Raw genomic sequence first — 27,371 nt, forward strand, 5'->3', positions numbered from 1 at the left:
GTGTTCTTAAGCCGATGTAGTAATATCCTTTATGCAATCATGTGTTTCACAACGTTTTTCCCAGTCTTTCATTGGCCCTATCCCAATTTCTTTGGGATAGGGCCAAGAATAAGCATATATTCACAAAAATGACCAAAGTCTATGAGGTAAAACATTAAATATATCGTCTTTGTGCTGTTTTCAATTGGATGTATTTTAAAAAGGATCTGCAAATCATTACATTCTGTTTTATTTATGGTTTACACATCCAAGCTGATTTGGATTCAGGGTTACAGCTAGCAAAAACAATATAACAGTAGATATACTGCACACTTACTGCAAAAACTCTAGGGAACATACATTTTATGCAATGATCAAAGAAAATACATCACAACCAAGCTACACACTGTGCCTGGACTGCTGTTCTCATAAAATATACATTCAACAATACACCAGTATAGTAAGCACCAAATGGCACCAGTCCATCTGAATATCAAAGTGTATTTTCATGTAAAAATGTACCGAGTTCTGAATTATTCACAGTCTGCAAACGAGAGGATTGCTGTATGTGCGAGCTACAATAGTTTATTTGAAGAACAAAGACATTTCATCTTGTTAGAAATTAATAAAAACGACAAGAAAAGAAACTACAACTCCCTCTGAATTAATCTCTCCTCTCCCTTTCAAAAAGCTGCGCCGCATACAGATTGAGACATTTTGCTGACGCCGGGTCGGATCGGACCTCTTCATGCCAAACAGCACAATGTCAGAATCAAGATCACAATTAACACAATCCGAAAGTTTCCCCCCCCACCATCGCTGGGACTGCTTGAATTTTCATTTCTAATTATTGTGTTGGAAAGCCTGCAAATCCGCGGCGGCGCCGTGTTATTCTTCCTGCTTTCAAGCATGTTTTTATTAAGTTAATTCATTTGATTATTCATCTGCTTCTATCCTTGTCCCCCATCTTGCTTCCAGCTTGTTCTGAGCTAATTAATTTCTCTGCACTCTGCAGCTATTTCGATTATTCACTCCATGTGTCCAGTGTGTATGTTCTGTTTGGCAGCACACGCTGTTTGTCTCCCATATGCATCAATGTTGATCCTAAATGCTGATACGGACATGAATAAATGATCCAAATGTGTTTATGTTTATATTTATGAACGCATGGGCGAGACAGACTTGAGTAATAATACAATTTATTGATGCAGCCTCCATTGGCTGCCCGGGAGGGTTTGTTTTTGTTTGTGCGTGTTTGCCTGTGGAAGCCTCCTACCTCGTTGCCGTACATCATGAGGTGGTGGGTGGTGATAAGAGCTTTGAAGACCACCACCCAGCTGGAGTTGGCCGTGCGCTCAAACAGCGTGTCTGCCAGCTGGGGAATGTTCACGTTCATCTCATTGGTGCAGTGAATCAGATCTGGCAGAGGGGAGAGAGAGAGAAAAAAAAAAAAGAGAGGCACACAAAGAGTTACACAACCGCAGAAAACAAAGAGCAGTAATGAGAAAAGCTTTTAAAGGTTTGATAACCCTGATGGAGAACAACAGCAAATTGCTTTTCCACACAGAGGCAGAAAAAATGCAGATGCACAGACGGACCAAGGACAGAAAACACCACGCACACACACTTCAGCTGAATCCTGCAGTGAATAAAGTATGAAGGACAGGTGCCGGCTGCACAACTTATTCTAACCTCCTCCTCCTCCTGTACTGACTTTCTCTCAGCTGCACCATCTCCTGCCTTTCTGTCCTCTCGAGACATGTCGTTCATTCACTGAACCTGGAGGAGATTTGAACATTCGGGCGCACGAATGTCAAGTTACACAACCTCAGAAACCAGAGACGGCGAGGGCTATTATGTTGCGAAGAACAGAAGTAAACAAGTCTTTGTATGTTCTCAAGTGGGCCAATAACCCTCCAGTTTTGTTGATCTTGATCGTATTTTTAAAAAATGTGCATCTCCTCTATCCATCCCCGTTTCTGATGAGGGTTTGTGTCAGCCTGGCAACGGATTCTTGAAAGCGAGACGATGTTTCATGAGCAGTTTATGTGTTATCGTATATTATCACATCGTGGTCGTCAGCATCCATTTTGTTTCCTTTCGTTTGTACAGTGCGTGCTGAGGGATGAAAATCAACCAATACGTTTATCATTAGAAAGATAATCTGCGAGCATAACATCTGCAAAATTTTGTCCCCACAAAATTGTCTTTGTTGGCTTTCAAAACAAAAATAACGCAGTAACCAAATAATACATAAAAATGGACAAAAAGTCTGCGGTAAGTGCAGTTTTAGAAAACCTCTTGTGCCCTTTGAGGGGATAACGTGGTTTGGTGTTGTGTTTAGGCCTTAATTCACAGTGAAATGCTCCTTTTCCTGCTTTGTTGCCATTGGATTTCACTGCACTGAAAGCCTAAGTCTTAAGTCACCGCAAATTTGAAAAATAATGTACCATAAAGTCCCTTTTTTGAGAGTGAGAACAGGAACACTCAGTAAAGCTTGGACTTTATGATTACAAAACTCTGACATTTTGTAAGTTTGGAAACAGAAATAGGGACATTAAATAACACCATCATGTAGATTGTCATTGATCTTGAACCAGTGAAAATCTGAAATCCATAGATCACCCACTGCTTAGAACAAGTCAACTTTATTTCAAAAGGTGCCCGATATGATCTGACCGGCTACTAACAGCTCGGTCCCGCCTCACTGTTCTCACCACTTTAGATGAGATTGATTTGAACCGATTCTCGCTCGGGTCTCTCGGCCCATTATAAAGATTTCTTCACTCACAACAGGTAACGCACACGGCGACCCTCTACAGCACAAACATCAATACAAGACACACACTGCTAGAAATGATCATTCGCACCAGATATCAGGAATTTCTTTTTTTTAAAGTTTCATTTCTCTGGCGTCCTCCGTCCTCTTTCATTCCTTTGCCGTCACTTCCACCCTCCCTCTCTCTCCATCCACCTCCTCTCCCCGTCCTTTGTTCCTCACCACAGGACATTATGAGCTGCCGGCTCTCACACCTGGTAACTACGGAAACAGCTTCTCATTAGACTACTGGAGGACTGTAGCGCGGAGGGTCCCGTCGGGAGACTTCATCATCATAATCAGGTGCGCGTGCGAGCGTGGGGCGCGCCCGTGCACGCGCTCATTCAATAAAGCCCATCTCCGCTCTTCTGCCACTCGTTTAACACATCATCTCCCTCGAGCGCTTGCCCACACGTACAGTAACAACACGCAGCAGACTTCCAGTCCAGCGTTATTCTCAATCGTTCACTCGACGTGGCACCTCTTCCACTTCAACACACACACACACACACACACACACACACACACACACACACACACAGGCGGTGGGGCTGTTTAGTCAATACAAATGAGTGTAATGTAATACAAAAGGTACATTAGTGTGAGTGAAAGCCAACCAGAGCAACACTTAGTGACTGTCTGAATTGCAGTTTAAACACATAAATTAAAGGATTTCATGTCTGTTGGGAAATGTTCCAGAGTCGTTTCCATTCCAGCCTCACCTCGTCTTTCTGTCCCTCCTACTGCATCCCTGTGTGATGTTACTAATGCCGATTAGAAACAATTAATATCTCTGAGCTGTAAAGAGGCATCGAGAGCGACTGGTGGCTTTGTTAATGAATTAGCTGCCTCGCTTCTCCTCTGTTCTCAATCTACCCACTCCATCTCCTTTATTTCTGCCGCTACCTTCCCGTTCGCTCCGTCCGTCCATCTCGGCTTCTTTTTTAACGGAGCTCATGTTTTTTCATTAGGGTCTGGAGTGGTGTGAGAGAGAGAGAACTGAGAGAAGGACTGATTAGGTCTGCGGGGACGCTCGTGCATGAGTGTGTGCGAGCGATAATGTAAAGAGGGTACATGTGCTGACTTAATCAGGCAGAGTGGAAGGCATTAGATGCCACTGATCCCAGACCAGGGAGACGAAAAAAAGGGAAGGCGAGGCGATTGAGGCAAACATATGGTTCAGGGAAAAAAAAGGAGGGAGACAGAAAGAGAGGTAAGGGAGTAAAAGAGGAGTCAAATAGAGAGGTAGAAAGAGAAAGAGATGAGTGACCGTGACTGGAGGGAAGTAGAAAGATATAGTCAAACGGAAAAAAACATAATGAGACATGAGAGACATGAGTGTCTCTTCATCCAGACAATTTGCAGGGATCCACACACAGCTCGACATGCCTCCTCGCCTCGCTTTTCCTCTCCTTTCTTTACCGACGTGGTCCGCAGCAGACACCAGTCTGAGGATGTTTTTTTGAGCAATTATTTTGAGCAGAAATGGAAAAATACACAGGCTGAGATTCAGTCTGACGATCCTCAACAGCAAGGCTCTGATCGACACCTCAACGTCCTGCGGGCAATTACCGGCACAACAGAATCCGACCGGGCTAATTGACACCGACACATTACAAGATAGTTAAACAACGGAGGACTGAAGCGCCTGTTCGAGCCGAGTCCAAGGGTCTTTGTGGGAACTTGACTGGAGCTTAGGACTAAGAGGTGAAGTGAATAACATTGATCTTTTCCGTACAGTGCAACGTTCCCTGGAGGAAAACTTGGGTCCTGGTATTAACCCTAAGCTAGCCAAACACCGCACAAGTACAAGTGCTCAAGGCTTTGACCGAGCCTCCAAATTGCAAATCCCAATCCAGTCGAGTATCTATGGGTAGTGCTGGAAGTTTGGGAAGTTTTCCACCTTTTTCTGAAATTACAGGCAACGCGATTGATTAATTAATTAAGCTAGAATTACCACATCGTGGTTGTATGCCTCCGTGCACCAATCGAGTTGCTGTTCGAGAGCTGTGGCACTGAATACATTTTTGCAGAATATTACTAAGTCACATGCATTTAACCACTGACCTTTTGGATATTAAATTTCATTACTCCATCATTTTATCCTATTAGACAAATGTTGTTGTAATTATCATATGAATTCTTGAGTTATGGCCAAAAATGTGTTTTGCAAGGTTACAGTGATCTTGACCTCTGACCTTTGGTAACCAAAGACCTAATCGGTTCATCCTTGAGTCATAGTGGACATGTGTACCAAATTTGAAGAAATTCCCTCGAGGCGTCTTTAATCTATCACATTCACAAGAATGGGACAGACGGATAGACGGACAACCCGGAAACATAAAACACCTGCAGATTGACTGATAGTGGAAACATTCATTTGTAGCAGCCCTGTTATATATGCATTGGCAGGTTGAACAGGTGGTAACCGGTTTTGAACAATTTGTCCCTTGCGGAGGAAATTCAGCCGAATGTTGAACCGTACGTGAACAAAACCTGCTGCCTCTGCAACCTGGACCCGAGTAAGCATAATGTTTCTGCACTGTCCATGTTAATCTGTCTCCTTTACTTCTGTGGGCCGTCTCCTCTCTCTTAGTCTTCCTCATACAGACATGTGGGAGGAATGACTGCTGAGTAAATGTGATCTCATTCCCAACAGTGACTCTCTGTTCCTCTCTGATCTGAGGTCCATTGTTACTGGTCATCACTTGACCTCTGCGGGCTTTGACTGAACCACAATAGACCGGAGACTTCCTGGTACCGAGGGACAAGAATGAGAGCTGCGGGAAGCAGGCTCTGGATCCAATGAGGACTCATACTTGTGGGTATGCCTGCTACACTTAGATGCAATAAACCGAGAGAAACGTACCAATATTCTGCGGTACGCTGAGCTTGTTTTGTGCCAGTAAGCATCTATGAAGCTGAAGTGAAGGGACTGTCTGTTTGTGTGCGTGTTCGAGAGAGAAAGCAGGTGGTCAGATCAAGCAGACGGAGAAGGGCAGGAGGAGGAGACACAGATCACATCTGGCCCAGCTGGCTACCTTCTATCTGTGCTCTCCTCGCATCTCTTCATCCACCTTTAAGTCCCTCATATCCACCCGCTTCCAGTACAAACACACACAGACTCCTGCCTCTCTATCCACTTTCATCTCCTTCTTCATCTCCTCTGATCTGCAAACAAACTTGTCTCATGTCCCGACTCCCTTTTCCATTTATTTGTCTGTCTGGTGCATCAACAAGCGAGAAAATACAACTAAATCACCTCCAACAAGATTCTGTTTCCTGTTTCCGTCTAGCTCAGGTGTTACTTATAAAACCTGCTCACTAGTTTTCGCTTTCTCTTTGGTTCGTCTCGTTATCTATGTCAGATGGCACAAAAGGGGTTAAAAAACGGCTTGAGGATCCCCACAATCCAATCAACAAGGGGCAGATAACATGGAATTATTGTTTTTCATGAGAGATATTGTAGCCTTTGAATAAATATTTAGTTTCTGGCAATCAACAAGTCACGATTTACAGTCTTCTTGTTTTTGTATGTTTTGTTTTTGAACCTGATGATTCAATAACTTAATTTTATTTTGCTACCTTTGTGACGCACTTTTAAACGAGGATCTGTCTTTAATCAAAGACTGATTAACTGCCAATAAGAAACTGATTGGTCTAAAATGTATGATAGAAGTATTTCTGAAACTCCAGTTTGCAAATTCAAAGACCAGTTTGTTCTCATCACGTTCATGTCCTCAGAATGAGGTTGTATCTTGTAAGAATTACAATGGTTCGAGAAAATTGCTTAACAACTTGCACCCTTAAACCTTTAATAACTGGTATTTTGGCCATTTGGGGTTGACAGAAACAAGTTGTAAACGCAACACTATCATTAACTCTCCAGTTGAAGTGTTGTCACACAGCAACATTGGCATTTATTAGGAGTCGTGCTTCTATCCAGCTGACGAATGTAAGTCAGATATTCACTCTCTTTCGGCTGAGTTTTGGTCTCCACCAACTCCTGAGGAAAATATATGGTAAATGCGCTCCTACGTTCACAAGCTAGTCGCTAACTGAACCTAAAACAATGGGCTAAAAGAGGCTTAAAAGCTCTGTAGAGCTCAGGCTGAGGGACCAAAAATGTATTGTCGATGCTCTAATAAGTGCTAGTTTCAAAATCTGTCTCGTGTGTATAAAGAACGAATTCAGTGGCGTTAATAAAGCTTTTAAAAAGCTGGTAGAAGTTGATATGGACCCCCACGTTGCATCTTATCCCCATGGACCTCATATTCAATGCCACGATTTGATCTAGATTTCGACAAGCCCCCCTGGTGGGATACAATTCGGGGTGGATTAACCCCTGTGAACAGACCTGTAATCAGCTTCTCAATCCTATCTTGACATCTTTTAAAACCCCGACGGGCATCAGTGCCTCGCTTTGTGTGCTTGACACAGTTCAGTCCCCTCAGAGACCACCAAGGGAAGGTCAAGCTCACATAGCTGGAATTCCTAAACAGATGGCTCTGTAGAGAATCCATCCAGACAAATCTCAAAGACTTTAAGCGTTTAACTGAGATTCTTATGAAGAGAGGACAGTGTGTTGACACAGCTCTGCGTCGTGACACGACTGCCAATGTAATCACTGAACTTGTTACCTCCCTGTCCTGCTCTACTGAAATCAGGACGTCCAGGAAGTGAGTACAACGTCCGTTACTTTCCTCACTTCTTTCTCATGTTGCTCAACTGCGTTGGCAAAAAAAAAAACCAGTGATTTCACCACCATCAGCAGAGCAGAAAATCACTTCAATAAACCGCAACGTGCATACTTCACGATATGATTTTGATTGCTTTAGTCTTTGGTTTAAAGACTTAAATATCAAGCTTTTTTTAGGTTGTCATGTACAAGATAGGAAGGCAAGAATACTGCAGCTTCACCTGCCGTTACCAGGGGTGATACCTCGACAAAAAACACAAATGGAGAGCTCAGAGTTGTGTGCAGTCTTTGTTTTGATGCATCCACAGATACACAGAGTAGAAGAAATAGCACATTATTGTGATAATAGCACAGAGTTTTCTAGCTCCAGCTTCCCAAATGAGAGGAATTAGCTGCATTTATCTTCATCTTATGTGATTGGAAACTAAACAACTTTGGGCTTGGGACATGTTTCAACACAAATACATGATTATCCAGGACAATAATTATTTGCAGTCTTTGTTTTCAGCCTGTCCCTCTCACAAACTATCTTACCCTTTAGATGTAAGACAAAATAGCCACAGCTAACGAGACACCATGAGTCACAACAGTCCTGTAGACCGCAGGGCTTTAACACAGGGCTTAAAATTAGCTTCATCCACTAAAATATGCAACTAGCCGGTAGCTGGTCAGCCAAAATAACAATGGTAATCCATTGAATGGTTGGTAAATTTAAACATTCACTAGCAATTTGTTCTTTCTTTTACACTAAAACAAAACCTTTAGGTGCAACTAAATGCTGCGCAAATTGAATTTAAATTGTGTTTAGTCTCTGTAATCAATTAGAGTATTTTTTAAGAAAAAGAAAAAGAGACAAAATTATCTCATTCCAGCTTTTTAAATGTGAACATTTTCTGGCTTCTTTCCTCCTCTATGACAGTAAACTGAATATCTTTGGGTTGTGGACAAAACAAGACATTTGAGGACGTCATCTTGACATTTTATAGACTAAAACTAATCGATTAACCAGGAATATAATCAACAGATTAATCGATAATGGAAGTAATTGTTAGTTGCAGCCCTGATTGACACCAAACAGCCTTTACTTGATCGTCTTTCTTTTGAACTGGTTATATCCAAAAGGTTTGCCAGACACAGAAACAGAAGTAAAGCCAGTTACATTTTTTTGCTGATCTCGAGGGATTTGTCCTGGTTTTGTCACTCGAAGGAGGTCAGAAGTCAACAACACTACAGAGTGATCAGTGATTCAATGCCTTGTTCAAGGACACCTTTACAGGGTGGACGCTTGCCAACAAGAAAGCTCGACGATGTCTCCAGCTGACCACCCTGCGGTTCCCATCGCTCCACGGGGACTTGAGATTATCAAGGTTTTAAAACACTGCTAACCGAACAAGGGTACTGCCGCAGAGTTGACTGACCTTCATTCTCAATCTGTGCAGGTACAGAGTAACAGGGGGACGTACACACCAACAGACACCACACAGATGAAAAAAGCCAGACACAGAAGGCACCGGGTGGAGTGCAGCCCCAATCTGTTAAAGATTAACGCTCCGCGGTATCAGCACCTTGTCTGGCATGTACTAGTAATCTCCTTCTCTCCTCTGTCTGTCTCCGTGTTACGGACTGCAGACGGGGGTTTGCCTCAAAAGAGGATTCCCCGTCCGCCCCTCCCTCGCTCCCCCTTTCCTCCCCTCCTCAAATCCGTCTGATAGGAGGTGCAGAAGGAGGAAAGAGGTGTGAAGAATCGTAAGAGAATCGTAAGCCGGCTATATTTGAAAATGCATCCACTCTTTTTCGGCCTCGCAGTCGCACTAAAACCGGTGGTTTTTAAAAAACCCACTCATGTTTTGTAGTGTTGACAAGGACAACAAAGCTTTTACTACACAATAAAAGTACACCTTCAAAAGACTCTCCGTCACATCCAATTCCTTCTATGATCGCTCACTTAGCTGCAGATACATCCAATGACACAATAGATGTTATATCACTGATCTGTGTTTATGTTCATGCTGTCGGGAGAGTAAAGCAGCAACCGGAGTGACTGACTTAGGGCGGCAGCTCAGGAGTTACTGTTCATTGCGGTTGACTGGTAACATTTACGAGTCGAAAACATTGATGTTTTATTCTCGAGCTGTTTTCTGATGACAGAAAATATCAATAACAACAACTTAAACTGTGCTTTCAGCCATGTTTGAAGACAAAATTATAGATAATTGAGAGAAGGAGGTAACAGGATGAATGGATTGTTTTGTTTGCTGTTCTTCTGTATTGAATGTTTTTCTGCATTGCGACTATTTTTTCAGCGTTGTGACCGTTTTTCTCTATTGCGACTGTTCTTCTGTACTAGTCCCATGCGAATAAGGCTTTAGTGTGGATAGAGATGGAGACGGATCATTACTGATTGGGCCCCAAATCCCGTATATCGTTTCTTAGTCGCCGTTGTTGAAAACAAATCCACTACAGCTACAGCTGAGTCAATACACAGAATAACAGTAAAAGCTAATTATTGTGACAATCACTTCGTCAAGCAAAAATGCCAACGTTTCTCTAGTTCCAGCATCCCAAATGTGAGGATTTAGCTGCTTGTTTTTGTCTTATGTGATCAGAAACTAAACAACTTTGGGTTTGGGACATTTTTCAGCACAAACAGAAATTACTTAATTATCCAGGAAAATAATTATTGACCCAAAACATGATTACAATTTGCAGAGGCTGAATTAAAGGAAAGGTTGTGTATCAAAGTCTCCACTTGGAGTTAAGAAGTGATGTGTGGTAGCTGGTAGCTTGTAGAGCTGCAACTAACTTTTCACTGTCAGTTAATCTGTAAATTATTTTATCGACTAATCAATTAGTTGTTTGGTATGGTGAAAAAGATCCTTAAAGCGTTTTCTTGTTACATCCACAAACCAAAGATATTTAGTTTTCTGTCATAACAGGAAAGAAACCTTTTTTTTCCCTTAAAAAATTACTCAAACCACTTAATCGATTATCAGAATAGTTGGCGATTGATTTAGTAATCAACTAATCGATGAATCTTTGCAGCTAGTAGCTAGATTTGTGATTGAAAGTAACAAAAAAGGGCACCGCCATCGGAGGTTTAGGCATCAGAATCTGTATCCAGGGAGAAAATGTGAGATCAATGCAGGAGTTAGGTGGGAGGACAAGGAGGAAAGATGGAAGAAGGGATAATGAGAAAGGACGCAAGCAACAGTGAGAGGTGGGGGGAAACGATGGTAGAAAGAAGCAGAGAGAGTAGACACTAAGACAAAGTGTCACCAGAAGTCTGTCTATTAATAGACGGCTCTGGTTCTATAGCTTTAATTCTCCCCTTGAGGTCTTAAATAAGAGCGGTTTCTCCTCCGTCTCTCTTAGTCACACACAGAAATACAGAGAGACTGAGAATTAGGGACAGACAAACTCTCTCGTCTCCAACTGCTGTGTTTTCACAGGGGGATTCTGGAAATCTTGTCAAGTGAATAGGATTGAAGTCTCTGCGTGTACGTCTCTCTGTGAGCGCGTCGAATGCCTTCGGGTGGAAACGTCTGCCGCTTTCTGTCAGAAAAGGAGAGTGACACCGACAGAGAGGCGGGTGGGCAGACAGACGTACATGCACACAGGTAGAGTGCGGCGAGAAAAACAAGCAGTTGAACCCAGCCAAAGGCTCCGGAGAGAGAACACACGGCTAAAAATAACCAGACATCAGAACGGGACGGGAACAGAAGCACTGAATGTTCCCAAACACTCGCACACAAACACAGACGCAGACGAGGCCTATTTAAAAAACATGCACTAATACTTTTTACACCAGAAGTGTAACGTAATGTAGCGTTCAGAACATTGGACCGGTGTAGGTGAGGGGAGACCAGGGCTCACCCCAATACCGTTTTCTGGGGCTTCGAAGCTTGAGTGAGAAATACCCGCAGCTGACGCAACATCTCCGTCCTCTGAATACTGATCTTCATGTCAATTTCCATGGCAACTTTGAGGCTTCAAACTTTCGAAGCATCGGGGTCAGCCCTACTAGAGACGGACAACGAGTCCGAAGAAGTTTACCTGGATAAGTAAAGAATAAACTACAATCACGTATACATCCGCCAAGGCCCAAGAGTCCCCTTTTGTGCTCACTCCTAGATACCAGCCACCTAAATAAACTAGATTTTTTTCATCAAAACCCATGCATTATTACCAGAAGTGAGAAAAGATTCCCGGATCCATCCCTTTATTTAGATCCAAACCAAAAGCTACAAGTAAAAACTCATTTTTGAGTCTCACTCCCAACTCGTCGCAATGGCAGCCGACTGGTCCTACAATGGGAATGACACTCAAAAATCAACTCTTCTTACAAACAGGACCTTATAATAACAATAACAATCATTTAGCTAGCTAGCTTGCAGCTTGTTTGTGTCATCTTTATGCTTGAGAGGTGTGGTTAATGTCCAATTTATTCCTGAGCGGCACGATGATTAATGGGGATAATAATTTTTGTATTATACTTTCTGTACCCTAACATTTGCACCTTTTTTGCAGCATTGTTAATATTTTTGATTTATTGTGCAGCCCTGATATGAATTTTTTTAATTATAATAATATTACATTGTATAATTTTAATTTATTTCTCAAAGAACTGATTAAACCTTGAATCTCAAAAATAATTTTCAGGGAATGGGGATCATCGTGTTTTAAGCTTGACGAGGACAAAGACGGATGATTCAGATGGTTTTTCAAAGTGCTCTGGTTGAAAGACGTTGAGGTTCATTTAATCCTTCAAGTAATATGAAAAGATTCAATTAACCAAACCTGGTTATTTTTGTTCCTCATTGCCACTTGGAGGCCCAAAAACAAGTTGAAAACACAACATTTTCATTTATTATCATTTTTAGAAGCCGTGGTGATAAAAGTGTTTGCAAAAAAATGTTAAACTTCCTACAGACACGACAACGTGTTAAGTCCAATATCTCTGTAGACCTTTAGCTCCTAAATACTCGACTGTGTTTACTAGCTAGATGCTAACTTTGTCCGTCTGCCACTTGGTGGTGGGTAAGTAGTGCACAGTGACTATTTCAGAGCTTTTATCACTGAAAACGGCTGCAGCTACGAACACGGTTGATGAAAGCACTGACTAAGCCCAAATAACAGCAAAGTTGCAGACCAGAAACCCAACACAATGAGCTAAAAGAGCGCAAAAACCCCACAGAGCTGAGTGAAAACAGTAGTCAGTTGATAATTCTCTGTGCGTTTGTCAGTACAGGCGACACCTTTCAAATTAAACTAAGTCATTTGAGGGATTCTTAACATAGAAATGTTGGTCTCTGCAGCTTCTGCATTTCTCTGATCAACCACATCCAGCAAAATGCGGTGTGCCAACTTACCGCCTGCTCATCAAAACTGACTTCTAAGAAACCTTCATAACCCTAACTCTACATGGTGCCGTGACCTCTGTGAAAGAGGCAGATTCATCTTCCTTCTTCCTCTGCGTTACGTGACAAGCAACCATGGCTGAAGGAGCAGGGGGGGGATTTGGGATGTTGAAGATGGTGGTTAAGTTCGTTATTTAATAATTAATGAGTAGCCTACATGAGGGGGGAGAAAACGTGTGGAATTATGCAAAAGAAAGTTAATCACATTGGGGCTTTCTGGCATGACTAACGTGGCTGACGTAATGACATGAAGCGAGCCAATTTAAAGCAAACGAAGACTTAAAGCAAAGCAACAAATGTTTAATATATGCTGAATTATGTATATGACTGTAAATAAAAGCTTTATAGTATGATCTGGTCACTCAAGGTCCTACTGAATGTGCTCCCAGTGTGAACTGTGCAGCGATATTTGTTCACTCAATCACTACTCGACTGCGCAGTGGGTCTAACATATTCCCTGACTGTGTAGCTCTCTCATGAGACGGCAATTTCTCCCTCTTCCCACACACAAACACACACACACAGCCTCACACACTCGACACTTGACGTGCGTTCCCCTGGGCTTCACTTGAAACAGACGTCTCCAGACAGTCAGCAGTAAGCCTTTTTCCTGCCTGGTAGTCTAAACTGGGCCTATCTAGGCTCTGCAGCCAGGGAGGGGCTGTCCCGCTCTGTTTCGATAGCATTAGGCTCACCTACAATCACTTAAGACACAGGCGTCCCCGCCGTGTTGCTAGCCAGCTACACCCTGCAGCGGGGTCCTATCAGGGCTGGAATCAATGCAGGAAATAAGCGGGACTATTTTTAACCTGACATGTCTTGAAATCACACTGAACCTTTTCAATTCTCTGTTTACTTTCTTTAGTGGTATTCAGAGGACGGCAGTAAATCACCTCGTGTGTGTGCACTGTGAAATGAGAGGAAGAGTATAGAATGAAAAGGGACGGAGTGACAGGAAGGAAAAACACTGAATATGTGGAGGAAACCGTGTTTACACTCCCGTTTGTCTCCGTTCAAGCAGCGGCAGAACATCGCCCAGTCGGTGTCGAGTTTTAAAAGAGATACTGAAGTTTAACTTTAACATCGTCACTGGCCTCAACCTCAGTACTCGATCTGTGCGGGCGACTCCCTAAAAAGTTGGTATTTTGTACGGGGACGGCACCTTACGTCCTGCGTCACACGGTGTCGTTTGCCTGATGCACCTCCTCGTCATCCTGTCCCGGCTAAAAACCAAAAATGAACGCTGACTAATTAAGTCCAGGAGCTGAACTTTTGTAAAACCTAACAAAGTATTTTTATTCAATAAATCTAACCGAGTAGCTTCATCTTCTAAATCTTACCAAGTAGTTTTATTGCCTTAACCCAAACAATCTGTGGCTGAAAATTGGCAATATTCTTTTAAATACCTGAAAACAATAGAGTTACAAAGTGTAATGGTGAAAAGCCATTAAAACAAACAGCTGTAAATATAAATTAAGTCCTACTGTTTTCTGTTTCCAGCAGAAAACATCTAATAAAACCACCCAAACGTTCTTACAAGGCAGAAGATCACCTCCCATGCACACAGACAAAACGTCAAGCACTCGGGGCACGGGCTGAGATGGTCACGGAGCTCGCTCAAGCGTGCACTACTACATCCTGCACAACCACGCCCATCCGGGTGAAATACCAAGTTTTTAGGGAGTCCCGATCCATGCCAGCTGCCCGATATGTACTGCACATGTGCAACTCTCGACAGCAAAATAGCTCAATCCTTTGCCATCATCACCTCCAGAAGAAAAACAAGTGTCTAATCAGGAATGTAGATAAGACTTTTTTAAAAATATGCTATCGTCTTCTGAGTGCAGTTTGATGAGGTATAAAATCTGCTGATCCCTGTTTTCTGTCATGTTTGTGATCTAGAAGACGGCAAGAAAAAAAACAGAAAGGTAAACTAATTTACTGGCAATGGGAGAGGAGTCAATCATCTACCGTTAATGGGTTTACCAACGTTTTAAAAACCTGCATATATGCACTAATTTTGGTATAAAAATATCAGTATTTCAACACCTGCTTGGCAATCAGCAGCTCCTGCACACTCGTGTGTTTTGTCTCACATTACGGAAATGAGGAAGCCTAACAGCGTTAACGGTCTCTCCTTCATGGGTCCAGTTGGGGTGATGACAAATAACAAGACTGTCAAATCTCACAGCAACAGGTGCTCCTGTAACTGAAGCAACATGATGCAACTAATGTACAGAATGAGAGTCATAGCGAAATGTAGGGAGCGCAGAAAGCCACAGCTAATACTGTTGGCTGTGTTCCTTACAGTAATACTGCATTTTAAAAAAGGGAAAGAAAAACAGCATACCAACAATTATTTGAAGAAATGTTTCCTCTCAAGTCCTTTTATAAACTTCAAGGTGAAATATGTTTCAAAAAATGCTGCATTACTTTCAAATATCCAGTTCATTACTGAACAGAGGAAATAAATGTTTGTGAAGCCACTTTGAGATACTCTCTGAAGAACCACACACAAACACCAAAACTCATTCAAACAGACACACACTCACAAACAGACCGTATGTACACAAGCACAATGGACCAATCTGTCAAGGTGACCCACAAGCTCCGGTCTGAAATAGAGCTGTAAACTCTGAATGGGCACCAACCCACTGGAGGCTGAAACACAAACCACATAAACCTGAGCTCAATAACCTGCTGCTGCGTCTCCTGAACTAACCCAAAGACACACAGACACTGTAGCCCAGACAGAGCCAGTCAAAGTGTTGGCGTGGAGGACTACTCTCGCACCGCATCAATTTGTCATGTAAGCGTAACCTAGTTTTAAGGTTTGGCTAAAAATGGCCCAACACACCATGATGTTAAAGGACATCTGGGCCTGCAGCTCAGCCAGCCGGTAAAAACGATGTGGCATGTTGTATTAAGCTAGCATAACCTTAGCTGCTACTGTGTAGAAAGCATGAAAATGACCTCAATAACAGGACGGTCTGACGAAGCAGCTGAGACAAAAGGCGTCTGTTAAAAATAGCCTAAAACGTCAAGACCAGCCAAATGGTCATTTAAAATTTGGCTTGCATGTTTGACACTTTGGCAAGTGATCAGCGACTTTTGGAGGTCTTGTTAGAGTCTGAAAAACCAACACTACGAGTAAATGTCTGGCAGTTTTTAGAAATTTTAGACAGATTCCTTTACTGGCTTTTATTGTTAAGTGTATACGTCCAATGATTGTGTCTGCAGCCATTGAAAAGCATATCTGGCCCTTGAACCATTTGAAATCAGAGCTATGTGCAAAACTAGGGTGCAACTACCAATTATTTTCAATGTCGATTAATCTGTCTGTTATGGTTTTTACTTAATTGATTAGTTGTTTTGTCTATTAGTGTCAGAAAATGGTGAGAAATGTAGATCAGTGTTTCTAAAAGGCCAAGATGACATCCTCAAATGTCTTTACTGTCATAGAGAAGTATAGTATTCACATCAAAGATGCTGAAATTAGATAATTTCAACTTTTTTATTTCCAAAAACAATTCTTTAACTGCTTAATCAATAATCAAAATCAATGGCGATTAACGTAATAGTCACCAACCAATTGATTGATCCATTAATCGTTGCAGCTCTCTGCAGCACTGTACAGTCCAACGAGCACTGCAGATGGAGAAAGCATCTAGCAACAGCCAACAAAGCCAGAAAAAGGGTCAAAGATGTCAAATGTTTCCTGGCAACAAACCTTTTACATGAAAATGACGCATCAACACAGAGGCAACTCCACGAGAGCTGCTGCCGATTAGAGGCTCGATAAACATGTATAGTTCTTTAGTGCTCCCCACAGGGGAAGTCTGTGTTCACCTGTTCCTGTTCGCTGAGAGGTCAACATCAGTTGAAGGGAGGCTCTCCTTCAAAATAAGAAAATCACTGTGTTGAGCAGAGGCATTTTGACAAAGAGGATTCCTCGCTCGAGTACCTCCTGCCAACCGAAATTTTGCCATTTACTTTACTTTCTATAGAGTTGCTGGGGGTCAGCGTATGCTTCGAGTGAACTGGTGTGTTCAGCTTGTTTCTTATAGGGATGCATGACATTGATTTACTTCAGCTAATACCGATAACCAATAATGAACTGCCTTTCCTGGTAGATGCCGATGGGATTCCTAACCTGTAGTTCATGCACACCTGAGGGTAAGAAAGGCTAAGCTGTAGAGAGCAAAGAATGGATGATTTGATATTGGACGGATGGTTTCATAGCTCTAATAAGATCTGTTGTGTTAAAATTGGAAGACTCTTTCCCTCCTCTCTGAACCCTTATGGCACATGTACTGCAAATTACAATCATGTTGTTTTCCTCTACATCCACACCAGCAAAGACATGTTCAACTCTCCAATATACACTCTGTGGCTCTACTACTGTAAGGTGCAGCAGGTTGACGTCACAAGCGCAAGCAATTCCACAATATATAGCTGATAATATAAATTTCCCAATACTGGGACGATAACTTATCTTGCTGATGTTTACAGTGCATCAGTAGTTTTTTTTTATCTTTTCCAAAAAGGCCACACTTAAGACGACGGTGGAAGATTTGCTGTCAAAGCAAAAAGCGTAAGCGCCTATATGGCAATATTTCTGATTTAAAGCCAATGCAATTAGGGAACCTGATCACCTTATGAAGGGAGAAGGAGTCGGTTACCTCACTGAGAAGTTGGAGGTGTGCAGCCTGTTGCCAGCAGCTCTTTCTTGCTCAATACTCCCACAGACAAAATAAAACTACTCCCTGACATATTGTAAACTGATCTGCTGTCAAAAAATACTGAAAATGGCCGCTGTTTTTTGCTGAAAGACAGCTATTAGTTAATTCTAAACTCACTGAACATGTTGCATTTCCTGTGACAAGCCTACTTCAAAATAAAAATCAACTCGTGTTCCACCAGTTGAAGGCTTTTAATGTGAAGCTGCAGCAGTAGGAAATGTGTGGTTTGCACTAGCAGTAAATCAACACAGTGCTCTTCAGATACTGAGCATCTTTTCACATAAAAAGCCGGTGTACTGGGTATTACCGGTGTTGTCACAAGGGCTTTAGTCTGTGGGAAAACTTTGTCACCAGGGCATCTCCTTCTTTAAACATGAAAAGTGATGTTAGACTTCGTGTTTAGAATGAAAAAGTGAACGCTTCAGGAAGAAATAGAAATCCTCTGTTCCTCCTAAACCCCCACCAGGCCAATCACTACATCAAGTGGGTTTGATTATTGGATAGTCAGCCTTGGAAAGCAGATGCATCGACCATCTGAGAAGTGCTTCGTTTGAAGCATACCAACACCTTTACTGAGCATCATAACGTCTTTTTGACACCTCCAAGGTTTGCCAGCTTGGTCAACTCTTACCAGGGTGTATTTGGGTGTATATTATCTATCTCTACATCTGTTGGAAATAAAGTAAAAAGGAAAAGTTCTTCTTGTGTCCTCCGTTGAAGACAATGAAGGGCACATCTTGACAATTGGTTTAAAGGAGGAGCCATCAACAGCACATCAAGCTGGATCAACCATCCCTGAACGAAGCCTGCAGTATCACTTTACCAGCCACTTACATCAGTTCATTCACACTCCCATTTATGAGACTCCAATGACTGTCACATGGCTACCAAGTGCCTCTCATGTGCTGTCAAGGTGTGAATTGCTCGCGGAGGTTAAGTGCTGGAGGATCTTCCCACCAGTCATTCAGCGAAACAGATAAACGGCAAGAGAACAAACTAATTGTAACAGCTGCCTTCCATTTACTATTGTTAGGTATTCCACTGCATGGATTACTGGGAAACTTCATTTAAGTCTCATTCACCACTTCTAAGAAATGCTCAACAGACACCCAGCTCAGCCGCATAAACAAAGGTTGTAATAAACAGCACTATTACCATGGCTGCAGCCGATTTCACCATCCAACTTCCCCCTTCGACTTAAGGCTATTTAACACAAGCCAGTTGGCTGGTTTGCTGCCATGACAACAGAGTGCCGACGAAGCGGAAACTAGACTTTGGTTTAAATGTCACAACTTCTCTCTAACAGCTGTAAGATGGCGAAACGATCAGCGTTTCAATGATGCCGGAGTGGGGCCTCACGAGCTTATAAAAGCTGGATTAAACAGACAATATCTCTCACCTTGACAACCACCTAACAGCAGGCAGGTGAGCGAGCAGACACAGACATTTTTCCAACACATTCAAACCCTCCTCCGTTGATTTTTATGGCGATGATTTCCATAAATAGAAGCGCTTTTCAGAGCTGATGGGAAGGGCCTCGTCATTTTTGCCTCTGACTCACACGCCGGGGTTAATTGAGGTGGACAGTCCCGATCATGACACTAAATGGCTTTAAAACGGCACTTATTTTCGCCACTGGTGCGTGAATGTCACGGCTGCTCGAGCTAACAGCGGACCCCCTGAACCCCTCGCACACTCACTGCCGACCGCGGGCAGGCGGGCAGCGCTGAAAGGCCTCTGCCAGCGTTATTTGGTTATTGGGTCTAGATGCAAATATGCCTGTGAGATCATTCACAGCTAGCTGTCAGACAGACACAGCTGCTTGTGGGGAAATTGTGTCAAGGGGAGAGTGATATAAATGGTTGTGTGTGTTTATGTGTGTGTGTAGGTGGGGGGGTGGGCTCTGACTGTGTGAAAGATAAATTTTGAAAGACAAAAAAAGACATAGCATAATCATCCTGGTTTCTTTAGGTGTCTCTCTTAACATTTTGAGCTCTGCAATAAAAATAATCCACCATTGCCTACATTGGTATTCTTGATTATTGTGATGTCATTTCTTAGTATCTTCAAGTGCTTCATAACCCTGAAATCTGTACAGCCTAAGCTAAAAGGTTATGTATGTCAATGAATAATAATAAATGATTAAAGAATGAAAACTATAGTCATAAATTAGACATTTTTTCATCAAATTTTACTAATAAAAACATATTATTGATCCAAAACATTTTTAACTGTAGAGACATTTGAATGATGTAATTGTTTTAGTTTTTGAGATATGCTCATTTTTATGAGCACAGTACAAAGGGGTTTTGATTGTTTCATCTTCAGTAAAAATACAGTGCCAACACTGGTATTTTGGCTTCTTGTGATGCTTTTTCTTGGAGAACGCTCAATATGCTAAAAACTACAAAATACATTGTGCTAAAAATAACCCACGGCCATTTTGGGGCAATCCTCCATCGCCCATTTTTCCAACGTATGTCACGTGACGCTTCCTACTGTAGAAAGACGGCCCCCTGGCGTCTGTTTCCATCGAGTTAAAGGCCTGCAACTAATGATTCTTTCCGTTATTGAACAATCTGCAATTTACTTTCATGATTGATTGTTTACACTATAAATGTCAAGAAAATGTTTGAAAAACTGCTCATCAGTTTCCCAGAGCCCAAAGTGACAACTTCAAAATGCTTCCTCTGTCCAACCAACCTCAAGACTCTTCATTTACTGTCATAAATGACAAAGAAAAGCAGCTAACCTTTACATTTAAATAGCTAGAACTAGCAAATATTTGACATTTTTGTTTGAAAAATGATTGAGCATCATTCATACATTCTGGGTACATTCACACCTGTTAGAGCTGTGTGATCAGCTCATTTCGGTATAAAATTATCTTATCAAACAGTGTTTTAGTATGACTGACTGGGTGAATTGCAAACTGGCTCACCTGGCTGCCTGTGTTTCATTACATTATTGGATGGTTGGATCAGCTGGCTGGCTAGTTGACTGAGTAATGATCGAACACACAGCCTGCCAGCCTCTCTGGCTCCTTAACTGACTCACAAATTGACTACCTGCCCGCCTGAATGACGACCTCACCTATAACCTGCCTTTATTCTAGTGTACTCGCCGCCCTTCCTCACAATACAAACAACACAATGGCAGCCTGACAGCGCTGGACGTTCCCCTCATGGTGAAATCATCACACAGACAAACAACATGACAATCGGGCCTCCGTGCAATGCACCACTCGCTGGCCATTCCCCCTGCGGCACCGAGGTCGTTGCTCTCACAAAGAGATCAATATCCTACAATGATTAAGCTTGACGTGGCGTATTGGCTGTAAAGGTCCGGCCAAGTTCACAAAAGGAGCGGAGACAATGCATGACTTTTGTTGGACGTCAGCAGCTGAGGAGCTGACGGATGCGAGGCAGCTGAGCCGAAGCATTGATCGAACTCGTGCATCCCGTGCCGAAACAGAACTTCAGCACATTTCCTCCCACTAACGTCCAACACAAACGTCTGCCATCACGCCTGAGTCATTCGAATGTCTAATAAATCTATTGATTCATCCTTTTTCAGTGCGTTGTCCCACCTTCAACATGACTCAGTTCAGTTTCAGTGGGCTCGTCTGGCAGATGAAGGACTTGATCCACTCTTCGTTACCAAAGCAAAAATGTGACAACCAGGAATCGGCCGCCTATAGACCAAAATAACATCAGCAGATATGATCCAGGAAATCGCTTTAAGCGCGGTTGCTAACGACATTCTCTTCAGCGACGTGCGGGAATTTGTCGCGTGAGGTTTCCCCCGAAAAGTAAAAGGCCACGAAGGAATTAAGTATGACATTTCCTGTAGTTTTAAAGTGTACGTCTCTGTCTTTTTGTCTCGGAAATAAGGTGAGCACAGCGTGTCCTTCCTGGGCAGCAGGTCTGATGAAAAACCTTTTTGTTGCTTTTATCACTTGCTTTGTTATCCGTGTGTGACTTGCCTTGAAGTCTGTACAACAAGAACCTGCTATGACAGCTTTGTAGCCTCATGATAAAATGTTTTAATGGAAGAATTCTCTCTCTGGTAGATACTAGGCGTTATTTGTATTCTCGTTTCTGTTTTAACAAGTCGAAATGGTGCTGACACACAGTGCCCCTTTAATAATGACAATAATCATTAGTGGCAGTTCTTATTTAAGGACTATACCATCAGCTCAGGGACATTTTGGCCACTCTTGACTATTTTCTAACATCTTCAAAAATAGAAGCTAAACGACTGAGCTCAAAACTAATTGACAGGCTATAAAATAATTTAATTAAACGGGGGACCACAGCGCAAAACCGAAGATTTTTGTTGAGAAGTTGGGACATCTCAAGTCGTGTTTGTGGAGACCAAACTGGATATTTTTGATGGACAGTCAGGACAATTTCAAGCATGAAAAAAGTGGGTGTTTTTAATGAGACATTGGGACGATTTCCAGTCGTGTTTGTGGCAGCAAAACAGGATGCTTTTGACTGGAAGTCAGGAAATCTCCGGTCATGTTTGCCGTGACAAAACAGGCGTTTTTTAACAAGAAGTCAGGACAATTTCCAGCTATGATTGCAGCAACGATCAATTATAATTTTGACTGGAAATCAGAACAATTTCTAGCAGTGTTTGTGGCGAGAAAACCGGATATTTCTGACGGGAAGTCAGGACGTGTCCAGCCGTGTTTGTGGTGACAAAAAACACATACTTTTGACTGGAAGGCGGTCATCTCCAGCTGCGTTTGTGGAGACCAAACTGGATATGTTTTTACGGAAAGTCAGGACAATCTCCAGCAGTGTTTGTGGAGACCAAACTGGATATTTCTGACAGAAAGTCAGGACATTTTCAGCTATGTTTGTGGCAACAAAAAAATTATATTTTTGACTGGAAGTCAGGAAACTTTCTAGCAGTGTTTGTGACGACAAAAACCGGATATTTCTGACAGGAAGTCAGGACGTGTCCAGCCGTGTTTGTGGTGACAAAAACTTTTGACGGGAGGTTGGGACATCTCCAGCCGTGTTTGTGGAGACCAAACTGGATATTTTCGATGGAAAGTCAGGACAATTCCAGCCAGACAGGTGTTTTTAATGAGAAGTTGGGACGATTTCTAGCCGTGTTTGTGGCGACAAACTAGATATTTCTGACAGGAAGTCGGGTCATCTCCAACCGTGTTTGTGGAGACCAAACCAGATATTTTTGACAGGAAGTCGGGTCATCTCCAACCGTGTTTGTGGAGACCAAACCAGATATTTTTGACAGGAAGTCGGGTCATCTCCAACCATGTTTGTGGAGACCAAACCAGATATTTTTGACGGGAAGGACACGGAAACAATTGCTAAATAAACTGATAAAGATCAACACAAGTATCTCCACTGTAAATACTTCTCATGTGTATCTTGTTGACAGTGATCAGGCGGTTCTGATCAGATTAGTCTCCAACCCCAGCTCTCCCCGATGGACTCCCAGGTAAGTGTGAAGGAATGTGTCAGCCCATAGGACCGGTATGTCTGCTTTCTGAAGCCCTGCAGCAACACACACACACACACTACATATCAGCACATATACTCACAGTCAAGGTGTTTCTTCTTGGGTCCGCTCACTTCATGTGTGGTGGCTTTGCACACAGCCTTGCTGATCGCCGACCCGGTCATGCTGTGCTGCGCTGCTGCGATCCGATCCGTGATAGATTGGCCCGACATCGCTTCTACTTTCTTTTTTTTTCTCCCCCACCTCGATCAGCTAAAATAGCACAATAACGATCCGATCAATGGATCAACAACTCAACGTGACTTCCCTGTCAAAGAGCAGGTAAAAAAAAAAAAAGGGTTGTTGCGATCAGACACCCGCTGTTGAGTTTCCTCTCTCCAGGTGCGTATTAGGTCTCCTCTGCAGTAATGTCAAACCACTGGTGGCAACAACAGAAAAAAAAAGCAAAAAACACAGGTAGAAAACCACAATCAACAGATTAATTGCAGTTTAAACTGTTTGGCAACTTGTTTCTCTATCTAGTAAACAAAACACGACGACACTAATCTGAGCTAGTCTGTGTTAGCTAATGTTTCCGTTGCAGCACTCGAACCAGGAAAGAGTCCCACTGTGGATTTTGTAAACACTGTTAATTACTTTCTGGCCACAAATAAACATAGCTAACTTGGCTGGTTCGTGTGTAACCTGGACGATTTGTTCGGGACCACCTCGGGCGAAGGGAAGAAGGGGAAAAACAAAGAGTAATCCGTGTGAAATCACAGCTTGGAGAAGACCAGAGGAGAAAAAAAAAAGGGGAGAAAAAAAAAAAAAGCTCGAGTTCCTCCTCCACGTCAACTTGTGAGTTAGCTTGCCGTCTTTAGCTTTCACTCGTCGCTCGGCAAAGTGTGTTTTAAACCCCCTCTTGGGTGTAAAAAGTCACCGAGAACCGAGCAGCGCATCGTCCGGAGTTTTTAAGAGGAGACCGCGTGACTGACAGCCGGGACAGGTGCGGTTTCTCCCGGCGAGACGAGCTGCGAGGAGCGGCGGGTGTTAGCCCGAGAAGCTAGCGGGGTTAGCTAACCTGCCAGCCAGCGAGAGAGCGAGCGAGAGCGGCTGCAGTCTGAGGCTGAGGAGCGGAGCCGGCGGAGCCGTTAAGTTCAAAATGACAGCTCCCTCAGCTCGGGTGTTTCCCCTCACAGTCCTCGGGCTCAGTCGGTGCTGTCCTCCCGCTGTCGACTCCACATTATCGGCTCGGTTCTTTTCTTTCGCTCCCCCGACAGTCCTGTCCTGCGCTGCTGTCTCAGAAAGTCTCTCCGGTGGTTTCTCTTTACGGACTGGCTGCCTGACTGGCTGGCTGCTTCTCTGCCGGACAAAATGGCAGCGTGAAAAATCAGCTGATCTCACAACTGTGCTGCGTTCGCGGCTCCCTGGTGGGCTCGGGATCTAGAACGCTGGAATCCTACGACTTTCTGTACGTTCAAATGCTTTCCTGTTGCCTTTGTTTTTTGTTTAATCGTGTTTTGTTCTTTTGTTTTAACAATTTTTCACAAGAGCTGATCGATGGTTTGGTTGGTCGATATTACAGGCTGATATTGACCTATCACAGGTATTAGTATTGGCATATGTGTTGACCAATAAGGATTTTTTTTGTGTTTCAAGAGAGATTATCATGTAGAAAAAGCTGCTTGGTAACTTATAATAATTAAATTAATGATTTTTAGCCAGGTAGGCTGATGTTCCAAGGTTGGATGAGCAAAAGGTGATGTTTAAAGTGCATGCCTCATGCAGGATACTGAGGTCAAGGCCAGGAGTTCAGATCCTCTCTGTAGCTTTTGCTGCATGGAGTTAAATTTAGCCATCATAAAAGCTTTAGACGTCTGCAACTTGAGTTGAAAAGAAGTCTTAAGTTACAGTGTAAAGACTTTAATTTTCAACTCTGTAAGGATGTCACTTGTACATCACTAGTGCACCATGAAAAGACGTCTAAAAGAGACATCAAGAAAACTTTCATTTTGGCTCTCCATTCATTTCAACATCTGTAAAGACGTCTTTTGGACATGTTTTTGCTCAGTGTGTTCATTTTCTTTTGTCTTCGGTTTAATGTTATTGCAGTATGAGGATAGGTTACTCACAGCAGTGTCAAACTCACATTTTTAAATGAACTTTAATGACTTTTACTCTTTGGTTACTGTGTAGTTTTACATTTTTTTTAGATTATCTATTAATTATTATTATTATTATATGTTTATGATTCCTGACTTTTGCAAAAACATCCAAAAGATGTATTTTCAACATCTTATGCCTTTTTTAGCAATCAGCTCATTCAGAGTTTGTCTGTGGTGGAATAAAATAATGTATTTGTACATAATGGTTCAATAAAGTCAAGAAAACTGTCAACAAGCACACCAGAAAGCTTATTTTATGTTTGATTTATCATTAAAAGTGAAAAGAGCTGGAGTTTTGAATGTGCAAATGCTCACTGTTAAAAGGTTACAAAAATATATGCCTATAAACATATTAATAAAACAAATCAAATAGTAGCAACCGTGAAGAAAATAATAATACATATGTATTTGTATCCCTTGAGGTTCTTTAGGTTAATGTCGACAAAACGAGCGAAAAATGTAGTGTTTTTAAACTTTTTTACATTGTTCAAAGATTAATCGCAATATTTCCCACCGCCCGTGAACGCCTCCGCAGTCCATTGGCCCGGGCCTGAGGAGTGAGTGCTGCGTTAAGGTGTTTCGGGTAAAAAAATTGTAGCGGAATTTTGGACACAAACGTATCAAATGTCACATCTCTTCACATGATGAAGTCGTTTCCTCTGCAGCGCGACACTAACATGACTCCGGCCTCTGATCCCTGCCTACAGAAACGCGTCTCTGGCGCTGCGTTAATCCAGATTTAAGGTGGTATGAACTGATGCCTCAGACGCCGTGTCCTTGTTTGACTCCAGACTATGTGGAACACGGTGTGCTGAAAAAAAACGAGTGGGAACCTTCTCCTGCTGCACCGCGCACAGCCCAGTGGGCACCACACCGGATCTGAGGGCTGAATTAATCAAATATCTGGCGGCTGTGACTGGATTTCACACTTAGTATAGTGTATAACGTGTAATTAGATACCAGGCTGCTGCTCCCAGTCATCACAAGTGGTCACAGCTGCATGCATGTAAAGAATCTGCCCTGATGCAATCAGCTTTTATCAAAAACAAATCTGATTTTGCATTTTGAAAGTGCACGAGGACACCAGACGAGCAATGAGAGAGTGCTGAGTGTCGCCATAACTCAAGACTGTAGGTGATTTTTTTTTTTTCTCTTCTACTTTCAGAGAGGCAGCTGCAGTTTGCAGTATTTCCTGCCTGTGTGAGAAATACTGCAAACTGACCCCAGCAGCAGCAGCAGCAGCAGCAGACAGACAGCAGGTGAATTCCAGGAATCCACCGCCGCCTCTCGACCTCCAACGACCTCTCCTCTGCTCCCCGGCCGGAGGGAGAAAACGCTCTCCAAGATGTGATGATTGATACGATGAACTGTCAAGAGCGGGGTGATGAGAAACACTCCTGCAGCACAACCGGCCAGAAATGATCAGCGGTTGGAGGCTGGAGGTGTGCGTGTGATCCACCTATAAGCAGCCTCACTGGGCTCATCTGGTATCTTTTTCACTCATTTCTGAATCGGATGTGATGTGTGTGCGTGGTGCCCAGTCGTCGGGATAAAAAGATGAATTCGCATTTGTGTGTCACAGGTTACAAACCATAACGGCATCTCAACAAAACATATCGCGTTCACATTATGTGTTTTTGACCTGACTGGGGAGCCAATAACAGTTCAAGCCTGACATTTTAAACGTTTGCGAGCGTGACATCGTGTTTGTGGTGACAAAAATCAGATGTTTTAGATGTGAAGTTGGGAGATCTTCAGCCATGTTTGTGGCAACAAAGCGAGCCATTGTTAACAAGACCTCTGGACGACTTCCAGCCGTGTTTGTGGAGAAAAAAGTCATTTTTAACCTGAAGTTGGGAAATCTCCAGCCATGTTTGTGGCAACTGAAACTGATATTTTTGATGGGAAGTCAGGACATGTCCAGCCATGACTGTGTCAACAAAACCATCTGTTTTTAACAAGACAATTTCCAGCTGTGTTTCCAGGCAACTCCAGCTGCGTTTGTGGAGTCAAAACTCGATATATTTGACTGGAAGTTGACACAATTTCACGTCGTGTTTGTGGCGACAAAAA

The 27,371-nt window shown here is 42.7% G+C and overlaps 1 protein-coding gene across 10 annotated transcripts in view; it reads right to left on the reverse strand.

Moving 5' to 3' along the window:
- LOC311251461 (phosphatidylinositol-binding clathrin assembly protein) overlaps positions 1-24,496 on the reverse strand; it is an 86,349-nt gene extending 61,853 nt beyond the window's left edge. For all 10 annotated transcript variants that reach the window (XM_084343891.1, XM_084343884.1, XM_084343889.1 and 7 more), the window contains exons 1-2: positions 23,237-24,496; positions 1,256-1,398 (exon numbers count right to left, since the gene is read on the reverse strand). In XM_084343891.1, the coding sequence (XP_084200017.1) occupies positions 1,256-1,398; positions 23,237-23,366 (273 nt within the window). In that variant the 5' untranslated portion in view covers positions 23,367-24,496. The remainder of the gene's footprint in view (positions 1-1,255; positions 1,399-23,236) is intronic.
- Positions 24,497-27,371: the final 2,875 nt, after the last annotated feature.

This window comes from Pagrus pagrus, assembly GCF_965226575.1.
Source record: "Pagrus pagrus genome assembly, chromosome: 22".
Lineage (NCBI taxonomy): Eukaryota > Metazoa > Chordata > Actinopteri > Spariformes > Sparidae > Pagrus > Pagrus pagrus.